This window comes from Chanodichthys erythropterus, chromosome 5, assembly GCF_024489055.1.
Source record: "Chanodichthys erythropterus isolate Z2021 chromosome 5, ASM2448905v1, whole genome shotgun sequence".
Taxonomy (NCBI): Eukaryota; Metazoa; Chordata; class Actinopteri; order Cypriniformes; family Xenocyprididae; genus Chanodichthys; species Chanodichthys erythropterus.
Genome location: NC_090225.1, coordinates 12,732,805 through 12,748,592, shown reverse-complemented (window position 1 = coordinate 12,748,592; position 15,788 = coordinate 12,732,805). Strand labels below are relative to the sequence as shown.

The 15,788-nt window shown below is 42.3% G+C and overlaps 1 protein-coding gene and 3 non-coding genes across 9 annotated transcripts in view; 2 read left to right on the top strand and 2 right to left on the bottom strand.

Moving 5' to 3' along the window:
* atrnl1a (attractin-like 1a) overlaps positions 1 to 15,788 on the bottom strand; it is a 332,899-nt gene that overhangs the window by 277,693 nt on the left and 39,418 nt on the right. For all 6 annotated transcript variants that reach the window (XM_067386115.1, XM_067386114.1, XM_067386113.1 and 3 more), the window contains exons 6-9: positions 13,986 to 14,160; positions 13,231 to 13,318; positions 9,618 to 9,873; positions 7,285 to 7,468 (exon numbers count right to left, since the gene is read on the bottom strand). In XM_067386115.1, the coding sequence (XP_067242216.1) occupies positions 7,285 to 7,468; positions 9,618 to 9,873; positions 13,231 to 13,318; positions 13,986 to 14,160 (703 nt within the window). The remainder of the gene's footprint in view (positions 1 to 7,284; positions 7,469 to 9,617; positions 9,874 to 13,230; positions 13,319 to 13,985; positions 14,161 to 15,788) is intronic.
* On the top strand, positions 8,382 to 8,452 carry trnag-gcc (transfer RNA glycine (anticodon GCC)). Its single transcript has one exon. It is a non-coding gene; the product is annotated as a tRNA-Gly (tRNA).
* trnag-gcc (transfer RNA glycine (anticodon GCC)) lies at positions 12,098 to 12,168 on the bottom strand. Its single transcript has one exon. It is a non-coding gene; the product is annotated as a tRNA-Gly (tRNA).
* trnag-gcc (transfer RNA glycine (anticodon GCC)) lies at positions 12,381 to 12,451 on the top strand. The gene has a single exon. It is a non-coding gene; the product is annotated as a tRNA-Gly (tRNA).

Genomic DNA, 15,788 nt, shown 5'->3' with positions numbered 1-15,788 from the left:
ATCACGGAAAACTGAGTAATAGATAGACAACCGAGCAGCGAGAGTCATCAAAGGACTCTTAGGGCTACCGCCTGTCAAAATCTTTATTCAAATCCGGCACTCACCCACACAAATTGACCCGCGTGGTCCTTTTGGCTATCGACAATTAAGTGTCTAGCCTACATTCCACTAACTGTCTGCACCAGTTAACTGGAACCAAACCAAAGAAGTATATAATCATGCATTATTATAAGTCGTTAGCCCTGCGCGTGCTTGCATTGGTTCTGTTTGTGCTGTCTTTCTCTCGCCAACAGCAAGCTAACGTGTTCAGAGCAGCCAGCCCCAGCACCCATGGGGACGGACTCAAGACCGGGTTGGGCTCCCTGACCAGCACAATCCTGCCCAACGACGCTGTGGATCCCCAGCACCTAAGCAACGAGCAGCTGGACGACAACCTGAATCGACTAATGGCCCACGATCCAATGCCAAGCTACAAAGAGTGGGCGAGAGTCATCCGAGCCATCGCCCACAACCTCAAGCTCCAGGCGGAGGACGCCCGTAGGAATCAGGCCCAGATTCATCGTCACCACGATCAGCGACTCGTCGAGACCCAGGACCAGCGTTGGACAGCGGACGAATCCAAACCCGAGCTGCAGGAGGAGCTGCAAAGACTTCAAAAAGCCCTCGCAGAGCTCCACCTGGAGGTGGAGCGTAGAAAACTGACTGGAAAACTCCAACACAGCGAAGCTCCCCTAGCCAAAGCAGAGACTACACTGAAAGACAGACACACTAAAGCCCTGACCTGTGAAAATCATCTCAAACAGGCCCAGAAAGGAGTTATGGCTCCGAAACAACAAAGAGACTATGTGAATGAACTTGACACTGGTTACAGAGTACTGAAAAGTGGCATGGGAGGGGAAACACACATCACCGAGTTTCCCCTAACCAGTCAAGAAGCCCTAATTCCAAATGGGGTTAAAAGTCCACTGCCCAAAACGTCCAACGGCCAAGAACCTTCGCCAGCAGCTGTCACATCCAACTGCCAGCACCTGCGACAGGTTCTGATCCAAAAGCTTTCTGACCCTGCATCAGATCAAGGGCTCCCTGCTGCCATGGACCTAAAACGGGGCAGACTGAATAACCCATACACTTTCTACAGCCGAATGCAAAGGGGGTACTACGGAGCACGTAACCAGCCAGCAACGGAGGAAGATTTCATCTTCAACCCTCTGCTTCTCCGAGAGCTGCACCCTGCGGTGAGTGATCATCTGGCAGCCTTGGCCTGCTCAAGCAGCATGTCTATTCAGCAGCCGCGAGACTTGGTCGACGAAGCTCAAGCCAAGCAGAGAACTGCGTCTAAAAAGACTGTAGAAATTCCAACCAGTTACCCAGACTCCGATCACTGTCCAGAAACCTGTCCTTACCTTTTTGAAAGACTGAGAAATGAAGCTGAAAGACAAACTCAGACTCTCAAGTCACAAAGATGTGAGCTGAATGTGCAGTCGCACAGTCCAAATGAGGTCCACCTTGAACACACAGCTCCCACACACCACACCATTGGTCGAGTGAGCCTGGTACCTCCTGTGTGCGTAGCGCAAATGGACACGTTTCTCTGTTCCACTCACAAAGACCTGCTAGACTGTTTTGAGCCCTTATTGAACGCCAGACCACTGAAAATCTGGGCTCAAGTGTGTGAACTTCTGCCTTCCCAGTCACCCAGGCCACCTGAGCCAGACGGTCAGGTCACAGAGGTCGCGGGAAATCTCCCAGCTAACCGCGGGAACCCGGTCTTAGAGCACAGTTCAAGTTCGCTACCCGGCGTACTTCAACTCACCATAGACTGTAACTCTCTCTGCTCCAAGGTCATGACAGACTCACAGCTGAATGATGTAACTACAACAGACATTATTCTCACACTGTGGGCAGACAACTCAGCCTTCAGCCACACGCTGTTAAGTGCCCTCATTGAAGGAACACCGGACCTCCCATTTGTCAACATGCAAATACGCTTCCCATTGGACTTTCGTCTGTCAACCATGATGACCGTCAAGGACATCTGCGTTGTGAACTTCAAATGGAACAACCGGCATTTAACCCATCACTTCCTGGTCCTTCCAGACATCCTGATGCACTCTAGTGCTCATACGGACAGTGCAAATGAGTTGTTGTGGGCCCCAATGACTGTACAGCTTCCTGTTGTTCCTGTCAACACTGCCAACTTCCTGTCAGGCCAGACTATCCAACAGGTCTGCATCCTGATCAACATACAGGAACCTGTAGTACCACCTTACACCAAAGGGGGTGCTGTTTGGATCAACATACAGGAAATTGTAGTACCACCTTACACCAAAGGGGGTGCTGTTTGGCTCAACAGGCAATGTGGTCAAACCCTAAGCCACATGCTGGGCTCCTTCACACTGTCACCTGAAGGTGTGGAACTTGGACTTGCTCTAAAAGCCACACCGCTAACTGAAGTGTCACCCTACGTAGTTCACAGCTGGCTCAACGAATGCATGGTCACAGACATCAGCATTCCCAAAGCCCACCATCTAGAATGGATAATGGACCACGGCCCCTATGACTTTGAACGCAAGTTAACAGTCATTAACTTAATACCAGCTGCCATGGTCCCAGAAGGAAGCTTAAGCAACACAAGTTTCACAGCATCCTTCAAGAGCATCTCCATCACTTCCATCAAACTGGTACCCACAGAACAGGTGCACAGAACGGAGCTGATGGAGGACAAACACCTTGCAGTACCCACAGTCGCTAACCAGCCTGCCTGTGAAACTCAGGAAAGCGCTGCACCTCGGACAGCCAACCTGACAGCTTACACTACAACAGAGGAGCCCTTCCCAAGGTTTGAGCCTAAAGGCCAACAGATCCAGAAAGATGCAAGTGCGCTAAAGAATGATGCAGACTGTCGAAGACTCAGAAACGTCTTGCACAAATTCAAAGTGACATTTGACAAAGACCTTTTATGCTGTGGTCTCACTAAACTTCACACAGTGCATAGTGCAACACACCCAAATGCTCCTCCCACCTTAATCAGGCAGTACGAAGGTCACATCGCCCCACATGAACCAGTACAGGAGGTTGTTCATTCAACAGAAGGAAAAGGTGTTATCTGCCCATGCAACAGCACCTATTCAGTCCCTACCTGGTCCATTGTCAAACCAGACAGCAAGTGGCGACCCACCAGCGACTTCAGGAGGCTGAACCAGCAGGTGCCACTGCCACAACGTGCCAGAAAGCACAAGTCTGCACGGAGCGGAGATTCAGCTGCCTGTCAAAACTGCTATAACAGCACACCAGCGTTGACACTTCAGATACTGGTACCCCAACAACAGCGACCAGCCTGTCACAGATACCTCAAAGAGAATGCGTGCCAAGGAATGCCCACGGCCTACGTCGATGGACGTTCCTACAACCATGAGGGCATCCCACAGGCAAATGCAGGGGTACGATGGTTAAGAAACCAACCCTGCCAACCACAGAACAGCAGGTGGGGTCCCCAGTCATGTCAATATGGTGAAGCAGCAGCTACCCTCAAAACCCTTCACGTCTCCTCAGCTCATAACATCAGGGAACTCATGTGCACAGACTCACACGTTGCCAGACCTTGTTTCACATGCCATCTTCTGGGCTGGAAACAAACTGGTTTCAAGACTGAATGCAACAAGCAGGTGAAACATCAACACATGTTCCAGACACGTGATCACCTCACCCAAGCACACGACATGATCATTTACTGGGAAAAGGTGAAAAGATGCTTGAAGCAACCAGGGCGTGACAAAGGTGTGAACGACCAAACTAATGCCCTTGCCAAGACTGGCACACTGCATAACAAGCTATGGTCACACCCACCCCATTCACCCACCCTTAGTGTGGCAACAACAACCCGCAGCCAGCGGACTGTTCCTGCAACATTTCCCACCTTACTGCCACTGCCACTGACAACCAAACTTTCCAACATTTCCATTCGACATGTTTTGTACCACCACTCAGACCCCTCCAACCTCCCGTTCCCGGCATCTGGTCCCACGGCGGCCCCTAGCAACAAACGACTGCACGAGACCGACCACATGCTGCGTGTGGGAATAAACTTTCTAAAGTATGTCCCTGATGTCCTCACAGCGCCAAAGCCTGTACTGCCACAGGGCCAAAAGGGGGTGAACTGATATACACCCACGACACACCATGTGCCAAACACCATGGCACCAGAACTACGGACGAGACATTAAAACAAGTGGCGCACTGGCCCAGCATGCAGCAAGATGTGGCAGAGCACGCCAGAGGATGTCAAGTTTACCGTCATGTCCAGACTGCAAACGCAAAGCACCGAGCTTCACTGCAAAACCGAGGAATCACATTTCCACGGTCAGTCGACCAGAAAGACTGGACGGTAAAACCTCCTCTGATGCTCATGGCCATCACAGACACCGTACAGGAGTCAACTCAGGTGTTCCCCACAGAACTACTGATGGCACGGCAGGTGCCACTGCCGTTGCATCTGTACCAACCAGGAGACTTGAGTCTCATCACAGCCTGCTCCCCTCATCAGCAGCACAACAAGCTCCGCCTACAACTGAGAAAGCAACTCGCAACACAGAGCCAAACCCTGCAAACCACCTGCAAATCCTGGAAAGGTATTGCGGTGGTTCTCCGCACTCACAGTTTCCTGCTGATCCAAACTGCGAACTCAAGGAAGCAACTGTTTACAGTCCTCCAGAATGACTTTGCCCAAAATCAGCTGGTTATAGCTCTGTTGACAGACCTGCTGCGAGAAATTAGCTTCTCTATGGACAGAGTGGCTATGAATAGGAGTCCTCAGTATCCTACACAAACTGTGCTGGACTTTGCTACTGGCAGACCCAAAGACATGGTCAATGTCAGGTGGCGGCAACGTAACACCCATGCCAAGAAACACACCTCAGTTGCGGTAGCCTACCACAACAGCAACCCACGGCTGTGCCCGGCTCCCCACTTTCGCAGGTGTAGTTTCACCAAAGACTTTCAGTACTTCTGCCCAAACCAGCTCTTCCTCAGAAACCACACTGAAGGAATGGGCCGGTTGCAGCCCATGACCAGCGACACACGCTGCCCGGCCAAGCCTCGCACCCCAGTTATCGGAACACAAGCCGAGACTGTGGGTGATCGACTGCTCATCCAAACCCCTACTCATGCTGCCATCCTAATCTACAATCAGCACAACACCGCCACTCGTGTCAGCCTGCCCAATCCAAGTAAGTGGATCCAGGTACCCCTGGGTTCCATCCTTCACCGCAGCCATCTGGCGGTGCACTGTCTCTCAAGCAAAGAGGACCAGTCAGAACTGGAAATCCCATCTTCCCCCAGGGATCACCATCACACCTTAGATCCAGGAATGGAACTGAGGATTGACAAAGGGGGTCCCAGCTAAGTGACAGTACTCCTATTGATGCACCCCTCCAAGCACTCTCACGACTGCCTGTCCTGACCAGCCCACCTAAAGCCCAAGCTTGGACTCCTGCCAACACAACCCGTTGCCTCTCCATGGCAATCAAGTACTCACTCGCCCTGGGCCTGGCCTTCATCCTATCCCAAGGGATCAAAGGGATGCAAGAATCCATGGACAGGTGCTTATCTGCTCTCCCTCAAGGACCAGTAGGAACCACCTGCTGCATGACCATCCGGATCCATGTGCCATCGAACTTGGTTACCGTCCAACGAAGTCCGCGCAGGAACTTCGTTGGCCGAAAGGGGAATCTGTAACGTCTGGATGGATCCGTTCAGAGTCAATAAACTTTGGAGTTTTCAGAATGCTTTTAACCTGATGAACTTTGTTTCTTAATCACTAAATCGGCTCCGAACAGTCTACTAAAGATGAGCCCACTTGACACCTTTGTTGCCCTCCGAGGTAACACAGCAGGCCCAATTTCCTTGCTCTTAGGACATCAAAGGGGCCCCTCATGTGGACTATGGGCCAGATCCACATTCCAGCACCCACACACACTGGCACACACAAAAACACACACACAGACACACATACAGAAACACACAAACATAAATTTTTAACTGTATATATATCCTACCACTATGCTGAAATATATATTTCATATATTTTAGGGCCTATGCATGTTTCCTAGTGTTTAAATTAGTGTATTTGTGCTAGTGTGCATTTTAACGATATAATTTTGTCTGTAAACCATAACTTCTTGTCTATGCCTTTCTAATCTGGCGAGTTTGGTCTCTCCGTAAAGCTCCGGACTCGAGCTATTTACTGAGGTGGGTCACATGGCTGACATATGCATTTTTCTATGTGTTTAATGATACTGTGAAGAAAGCACTCGATCTCGAAATCCGGTCTGATGGCCACTAAGTATGCAAATTCATCTAGGAGACCAAACCAAGGAACTTTGCCCGCCAGATAGTGCTGCGCATCTATTGGCCGCTACAATTCAGGAGGTGTGTTAGTTTGGGTTTCCATAAAAACAACAACACACACCTTTTCTGTGTTCTCCCGGTGACCTCCCGATCGTCTCGTGCACGTCTCCCCGGACGCCTCAGGTGACCGCGCTTCCCAACCACGCGCGCAGCTCGGGAGGACCACTTCCTTTCTCTCTCTCTCTCTTCGGTTAAGTTACTTAAGTTTAAACCTCTTTTGAAAACCCCGCCGGAGAAACCCTCTCGGAAAGGACCAAGCCAAGCGCGTTGAAACTGCTACTCACGGACTTGAACCAATAAGCAAGTATTATCATTTACCTTAAATTTGTCTAAACTGATTTCTGTGCTGGCTCTCTCAAAAGGGTTTAACTGTGTAATTTGCCATTCTTTGATCATCTTTCTTTCCCTGTCTTTTCTTCATTTTCATTCTCGTGTATATATATGTATTTTCTTGTATATATATTTAGATGTATAACCTCTGTATTCGTAGCTGCATATATTAAAACACTTAATTCATGCTCGATTGTTCTGTTGTTCTTCCAACTGAAGACCAAGTCACTTTAACGCTTTATGCTTTAGTTATTTTCATGGCCAGAGAATAACTCCGTTTATAATATTCTGTGAGGGACTTAGTTTGCTGGACAAACGAACAGTTTCTCTAAATAATTATTAAACCAGAACTAATCATATATGTAATTGATTATAATTCGTTGTAATTGATTCACAATATATGTTTAATTCCCCATTGGGTCGATATATGAATCATAATTTATTCATAACCTTATGAATTATTATATTCATATTTCATCCATAAATTGATTAATAACCGCTACACATTCGTTACAAAGAGTATAAAATGTACACAGTGTGGATACTCACCAGGTGTGCGTGTGGACCTGATAGCGGTATAAATGATCCACTAGGCCATATTTGTTGGCAGGGAGGGCTTTGTATCCTCCGTGGACATATATGGAATGTGAGGAGCTGTCATAAATGCTGCTGTGGCCATATCCTCCCTGCACCAGTGCCCCATTTGTCTCTGCCACCGTCCAGGAGTTAGTGCCTGACATAGAAGAAAATCAAAAGTGCATGTCACATGATCATTCAGGAATCATTCTAATATGCTAATTTGATGCTTATGAAACATTTCTTATTATTATCAATGTTGAAAACCATTGAGCAACTTAATATGTGGAAACTGTGAAACTTTTTTTTTTTTTTTCTCAGGATTCTTTGATAGATAGAAAGTTCAAAAGAACAGCACTTATTTGTAATTGAAATATTTTGTAACACTATAAATGTCTTTACTGTCACTTTTAATTTAATTTGTCCTTGCTGAATAAAATAATTACTGACCCCAAACATTTGAAAGATAGTGTTTCTATTCTAGTATCTCATTTGTATTATACAAACAATGCAGGGTAACATGAGAAAGTTTTTTTTTAAAAAAAAGGAAAAGAAAGAAAAAAAATCTACTGAAAAACGTACAAGAAATCATCAGGCAGAAAAATAAATATCTTTCTTTAAATCATCTGGTTATTAACATAAATTCAGTGTAAACCTTTTAAAAGTGCACATGCATTTTAATGCAGAAGTTTTACAATAGCAAATGTCCAAAAGCAATATTAATGTATTATTATATTATATTATATTATATTATATTATATTATATTATATTATATTATATTATATTATATGTTTCAAATGCCACAATATTTTAGTGCGCATGCACATAGGCTTGAAACAGAATTTTGAAGGGCCACTCAAAGATCTTACATGGAAGACAATTAAAACCACTCAAAGCAAGTTTGTTAGTATAGTGAGGAGCCGAGAAACGATGTGGGGGGGAAACAAAAACATTAGAGAAGAAATAAAAGTCAAAATCAGAGTGGAAAAAAATGAACAAAATATAAACTATGAACAGCTCAATAACAGCCACGGAAGACGACGTGTCAGCACAAACATGAGTCATGTGAGCATTGGTGGTTCAGTGGTAGAATTCTCGCCTGCCACGCGGGAGGCCCGGGTTCGATTCCCGGCCAATGCAACAATGTTTTGTAAACATAAAATATATTAAGTAAACTAAAACATGAAAAAAAAAAAAAAGAGATTTACATTGCTAAATCTAACATGCTGACATTTTATATGCTAGTCCGACTTCAAGACCGTGGTTAGTTGCTCTCTGGTAGAACATCTGTGATCAATTACACATGACTAAGTGTTACAGAGACAAAGGATACCATGGTTAAGCATTCTCTGCCTTTCATTAATATCAGGGCTTGTTACATCACTGCATTTATACCTATCTCATGTTTAAGAAAGCTTTGAAATCTACAAGTATTGCATCACTCTAATTTCGCCAAGTTCTTTATGTCATCAAGTTCACAGATGCGCAGTGGGGTGCGATTTCCATCATTTTCAACAGCCCTAACAAGGTCATGTATTCATTTAGAGAGAACGAGCAAAGAAAAAGCGAGAGGGGGAAAGGTAGAACACAAGAAAGAGAGATTCAAGTGGAGTCTCAACAGAGCTCAGACACATTAATCATTGTTCAATCCCAGACAGTGCAGTTCAGGTACCACCACTTCTTAATGACCTAAAGCATGAGTGTGTGTTTGAGTGGGTGTGTGTTTGTGACAGAGAGTGGAGCGAGTTGAGTAAAAAATACCACAGAAAGAAAAGAACCTTCACTTTAATGAGTCTGGCCATGTCCACTCACCATTTCATCACTAAAGTGCTGTGCTAATAACATGTTATAATACACTGCCATCTGCTGGAATCCAGAGGAACTGTCTGCATTTGTCAGACACAACCTCATCTTAAAACAGACCCTGTCATTAAACTACACAATCACGGTGCATTCAAGTCTGCCTGGGAAGTTCATGTTTACTTGGGAAGTGGTACTTTAAACATCAGGTGCTTTCAAATCACTTTGGTCGAAGCTACATAAAATTCATCAAGATTTTTATCTCTACATCTACAAATTGACCAATAAAGCATGCGCATCAGGTGTGTTTTTGTTTCATGTTATTTTTCAACTCTGAAACTCATGGCTTAAAGAAAATCCAAAGTTTCTCACTCATTATTACGAATTTGTGGTGATGTTCATGTGCGTTCAACTTGTAAATACGATCTTTCTGACATGACTTGAATGCACCATCAGTTCATGTGAGGAATATTTTTCTCAACAACAGGTATATAATGGCACTTACGAATGTTGTACTCCTGGACATGGCTGAGATAGCTATAAATGGGTGAATAGCCAAAAAGCACCACCATGATGGGCTCTCCATTTCTGTTGTCCACTATGTGAGCAGTATGTCCCTCCACGGCAAAGTGCTGGGCCTGCAGCCCAGGACTGGGCGTCCTGAGGGACCAAGAATGGCTACGTGTATCAAACAGCCACAGTTCATCTGTTATGTCCCTAGAGCCTGCCTCCAGCTTCCCACCAAACATGTAGATATCATCCTGAAAAGAGCAGAGAAGAGAAATTAAGACATTATGAGCTCCTGTTCAACCATTTGAGGCATTAAATCACCTCAGGCTGAGCAAAAGTTAGACACCAATTTCCCAGCATCACAGGATCACATATTCTCCTGTGTAAACAGTCAATCAATACACTGCATCTAAAAAGGACTCCATGGAGAACAGACTGAAGCCTAGTGACACTGCTGCATCTCTTTAGCAAAAACATGACTCAAGACTTGAGTATACAACTACTGAAAACCACTCTCTTTACTAATGCTATTACCATTTACTATTGTGATTATGAGCTGTTTATTCAAACAGACTAATCTCCTAATCCTCAATTCTAATTTTGATTTGCTTTGACCAGTCAAAAGTTTGGGGTCAGTAAGAACATTTCCACAAAAATATTAAGCAGCACAACTGTTTTCAATATTGATAATAATAAGAAATGTTTCTTAAGCAGCAAATCAGCATATTAGATCGTGAAGACGCTGAAGACTGGAGTAATGGCTGCTGAAAATTCAGCTTTGACACAGAAATTACATTTTGTAACAGATTAAAATATACATCAAATATTTAAAACATAATAGAAAACAGTTATTTTAAATTATAAATTGTAATAATACTTCTGATCAAATAAATGCACCAAACTTCACATGTTCGATAATAGTCCTGGCCTGAAGACATCAACATGGCAATATTCAGTTAAGGTCAAAGCGCCACCTGTTGGCAGCAGGAAATCTGGCACTTTGAAATTCTCCTGTATTTACTCGCTTACATGCATGTCGCTCACTGTTCACTGTTTTCCTAAGGCCAACGGGTGGTGGTGAGCCTGGGTGCGAGGGCCCTTTCATCGCTGCTTGCAGCTTTAATTGTTGTTGGGACTTAATGGATTCGAAGATAGGTCACACAAAAGTTTAATTAAAAGCAAGTCTTTGGGAACAACTAGAAACTATTTGGAAGTCAATAACAACAGAGACTGTGGAAAAGTACATACAAACAATGCCAGCAAGAATGCAAGCTGTTGTCAAGGACAAAGGAGGCCATACAAAATTTTTATTATTATTATGTGTGAAATTGTGAATAAAGACTACTTAGTTGTTACAGTTTGTAATTTTCCTAATAAATGACAATAATTTTTTTTAGTTGGCATGTGTATAAATGCATCCTGTGTTTTGTATTCAGTTGATATTCAAAGGCAACGGTTGGCCTAAAGACAATCAGAATGGAAAAGAAGGAAATGAGGATATCCACACATATATTTTGGTTCAGATAAAAGTGCAGAAAGCCACTTTATGATTCATGAAACAGTAAGCGAAATGCCATCTCATTATGCTGACTGAACTCTCACATTCATGTACATGCGCGCACACACACAAGCATTCACGTCTAATCCTCTATAAATGCACATTCACTGGCCTGCTACTGCATTCCTATCATCAAAGTGCATTCATTGCAGCAGTTTATGACAAATAAAGACATCTGCCAAATGACAGCTTAGTGAAATACAGTTATGTGTATTATGGATAGAACAATGAATTTAATTTGTCCATTTGCCAGGGACCTTTTGCCACAATGAAGTCAGCTAATTTAAAAAATAATATGCACGGTGAATGAGAGAAAGTTTGTTTATGTTTATATGTGTGATGAAAAAGGGTGAGGTCTTGGTGTCCATTAAACTGCTGCACAGTTATATTCACTGCTTTTTTATGCTGGTTTAAAAATAGCCCAGTGAAACCTTTTTACACTTTGGACTGAGAGAAAGCTCCTGCTTATTTTGTTCAGACTCAGTGAGCATATCTTTAAAACCATTAACAGAATAAGCATTCTTATGAATCCGCATACATTATCAGAAGCTCTGGTGGAGAAAACAAACACCCTGAAGTGGAAAATTCATCGGAAAGAATGTGATTCACATGGATGTGTTTTCAGCAAAAATTTACACAATAGACACATTTTTTTTAAAGTTCTGCTTTTAGGATGAAAACCATGGGATCAAATGCATTAACTGTGCTAAATTATGTTTTTAGCTGTGTTAGAAAAAAAAAACTTTCTCTGTCCAATTTTTACTGCACATTTTCTATTGTTCCTTTATGTCTTTCATTCGGTTAAACAGACAGGCTGTCATAAAAGTCTTCAAGAAAAACCATTAATTTTATTGTTGCAATAAAGTCCTGACTCCTGAGTTTTCGTTTTGTCTGGACTGAGAAAAGAAAAGGAATGTTGCATTGGCCGGGAATCGAACCCGGGCCTCCCGCGTGGCAGGCGAGAATTCTACCACTGAACCACCAATGCTCACATGACAGTGCCTTGGGAGGTCCCGTAGTCATGTGGGACTGCACTGCACACACAACCTTCTTTTCTCTCGTTTAAAATTTTATATAAACAATTAAATAGTTTCTCAACTCTGTGTCCTGACCGACTTGCTTTCGTTGCATTGATTTAAAAAGCCATGTGTGCATCAGATCCACATGAGGACAGAAGCACATAATCTTGCTCTTATGTATGCATTGGTGGTTCAGTGGTAGAATTCTCGCCTGCCACGCGGGAGGCCCGGGTTCGATTCCCGGCCAATGCAACACTGCTTTTCTTTTAATAGCCCTGACATAAGAAAACTTATCATAGCATTATCATAACATTCAAATGAATACCTGGCTTACTTTACAACTGTTGTCATTTTTATGATAAGCCTGCCTCCTTAACAAGCAGAATGAAGGAAGTGAAGGAACAACGGAAAAGGAAAATTTGGAAAGAGGAAGTTGTTTTGTTTTTTTTTTACACAGCTAAAAACATAATTTTACACAGTTAATACATTTGACAGAGTACACATGCTTATCACACACATAAAATTACTGCTTGTCAGTAAACAATTAAAAATGTAATGCTAGTGTAAGATATCTCTATCACTCTAATTAATCTGCTCAACCGTGATCTCAAATCACCCTGATGCTTACCCTGCTCTGACCTCTCCTACAGAAGAAAACATGACACCCAGGAAAAAGAGAGCACACAAGAAATCAAGAGAGCATTAATCATTTAACACCCTCCTTTAGATAGCACTGAGCCATAAACTGTCCAGCTTTTAATGTAATGATTACCACAACACTTCACAATTATTAAAATGATTTCTGAATAATAAACACTAGTGGGCACTGTTGCTACAAAAATATCCACAAAGAACATGCAACTCAGTGCAACAAGTAGCTAAACACTATTTGTGCTTCTAGCATTATGGACAATGACGGAGGTCACATCTTTTGATTTGTAAATCAATGGATCTGCATATCAATGGACAAACAATTAAAACACTCACTGAGGCATTGTTATACAACGTATAGAGTCTAGCAGTGTGTTTACCTTGTGAAGAGCCAGAGAGTGTCCATAGCGCTGCAGAGGGCCACCATTGATTGGAACCACATCCCATGTGCTGCTCTCTAGATTATAGCTGCAAAACAGACAAAGAAGTGTAAGGAAAGGAAGAAAGAGAAAGTGTTGCACACTCATTGCAAGATAATACAAGTGGAAAAAGTAATGTATACACTACTGATTTTCTCATGAAGAAACTTAAGAAGTCATGTTTATCAAGGTATATGGTAAAAAAAACAAAACAGTATATTGTGAAATATTAATAGTATTACAACTGAACTTGTTCCTATTCAAATATATTTAAAAATGTAACATATTCCTGTGATGGCAAAGCTGAATTTTCAGCATCATTACTCCAGTCTTCAGTGTCACATGATCCTTCAGAAATTATACTAACATCTTGATTTGGTGCTCAAGAAACATTTCTTATTATTATCATCATCATCAATTTTGAAAACAGTTGTGCTGCTTAATAGTTTTGTGGAAACTTCAGGATTCTTTGACAAATAGAAAGCTCAAAAGAACAGCAATTATTCAAAATATAACTTTTTAAGGGTCAAAGCAAGGTTATCATCCCAAGTTGGTTGGGATATAATATAAAACCCTAAACGTTCAAAATGGCTTTTGAAGATCACATCACAAAATTAAACATAAGTGTGTATGTATGACTCTTCTAGACACAAGTGATCTTTATAAAGTCAGGTAAAAAATATTGGCTGATGATGTCACCAGACAGCAGAACTTACTTTATAACCATTTGAAAGAAGCTGTAGTTAAAGGTGAACCCTCCAATCACCCACATCAGCTTCCCATGAACCACTGCTTTATGAGAAGCCCGGCCTAGTGACTGTCCATCAGGCTTCACGTTAGGCAGAAACCAGTGCGGTTCAGCCGAAGGAAATTTTAGAGAGCAATCTGGACCTGAGATGAGAAAAAAACAAGACAAATTAAACTACACATAAGTGTGTGTTCACAGGACCCGTGTGAGTCAAACTCTAGTTGAAGATTCTTAACAAACACTGAGGGCTATGAACAACTTGAGATGTATTTTCTATAACATGGTTAAGAAGTCAAACATCTCAAATCAAACATGCTCTATCTTGTTTTGAATTCCAAATGCTATGATAAATCATACCCCAAAAAACTAATCAAGATTTCTTGTGAAAAAATACCTGAATGATTATAAAAATAATAAAAAGTAGCAGTAAACACAAAATAAACTTTGAGATCAAAATTTGCTGTTACAAAGCTATGAATTACTGCAAATAAGCAACCAGACTGTTGAAGGACAGATCCAAAAATGACCCAACACTGCCACCTAGTGGTTAGTAAAAACATCTCTCTAAATGAAGAACGAGTGCAAGTTCACGTCCTGCCAGAGGGGTCAGTCTTTTCCATGATGATCTCCATCATAAAGACACTAAAACAACAGCATATCATCCTAAAATCTCAATAATATACCACCAAAAGGATGTCATATGGGCGTGCAGTACATATAAGCTGAGAATGCTCTGCATACCAATGCCATTCGTGGTCTGGCTAATTAATATCAACACTATAAATTACTATAAATTCCATTGTTTGAGGTGTACCATAAAGCTTACACGATAAAATGTTGGTAATAATAATACATATGTAACTGTCCGTCATTTATTTATTTGCCAAACGACGGTAATTTTCCATGACCATGAATGACAGAGTATTTTAAGTTAATATCCAGAAGATTCAGTTAACTCAATTCAATATTTGTAATATTAACTATAGTGAACTGATAAACTGTAATAAATACTGTAGTATACTTTAGTTTTTACTACGGTAAACTGTAGTGTATTGTAGTATATACTCTACATACCCTACATTGAATATGCAAAAGCCTATAGAGCAAAACGCTCCTCCCCAAGTGCATTTTTCTTGCTGACTAATGAGTTTTTGACACTGAAGGGTTTTCCTGAGGTAAATGTGACATTTTTTACAAGCTCTTTTATTGACACGTTTCCACGGTTGAAACACAGATTAATCGATTGCATGTGACATGATACGATTTCGGTAAGTTGTACTGTATCTTTCAACATACCTGAGGATGTTCATTCATATGTATTTTGTGTTAACTAGTAAAGCAAAGAATGATCGGTTCACGTGCGCTCCGCGTAAACTGACGCGCTACAACGATCTTTCACGCCAGAGCGCCAATTAAAGAGAGTCAGATCGAGAGACGTCTATGGTCTCACTCCAGTCCATGGAAAAGTAGCCCATTTTCGATTCTTGTGAGATGTATTGTGCTTTTTACCCCTATCTCCTCACGAGTTAGCAGTAGTGATGTCCAAATGAAGCAACGAATCAGTATTGAACCACTTCATCAATTGTTTTGAAAATGGGTTCATTCATTCAAAGCTTCGTTTCAGTGACATCTAGTGGCGAAATTGTAGATAGCAATATAATGTCTGTATAAGTATAACTAGGGTTTGTGTGAATGATGTAAATAAACCAGCCACAAAATAAATAAGCCAGGTGCAGTAGGATAACCAAGGTATAATAAAGCACCTTATTAG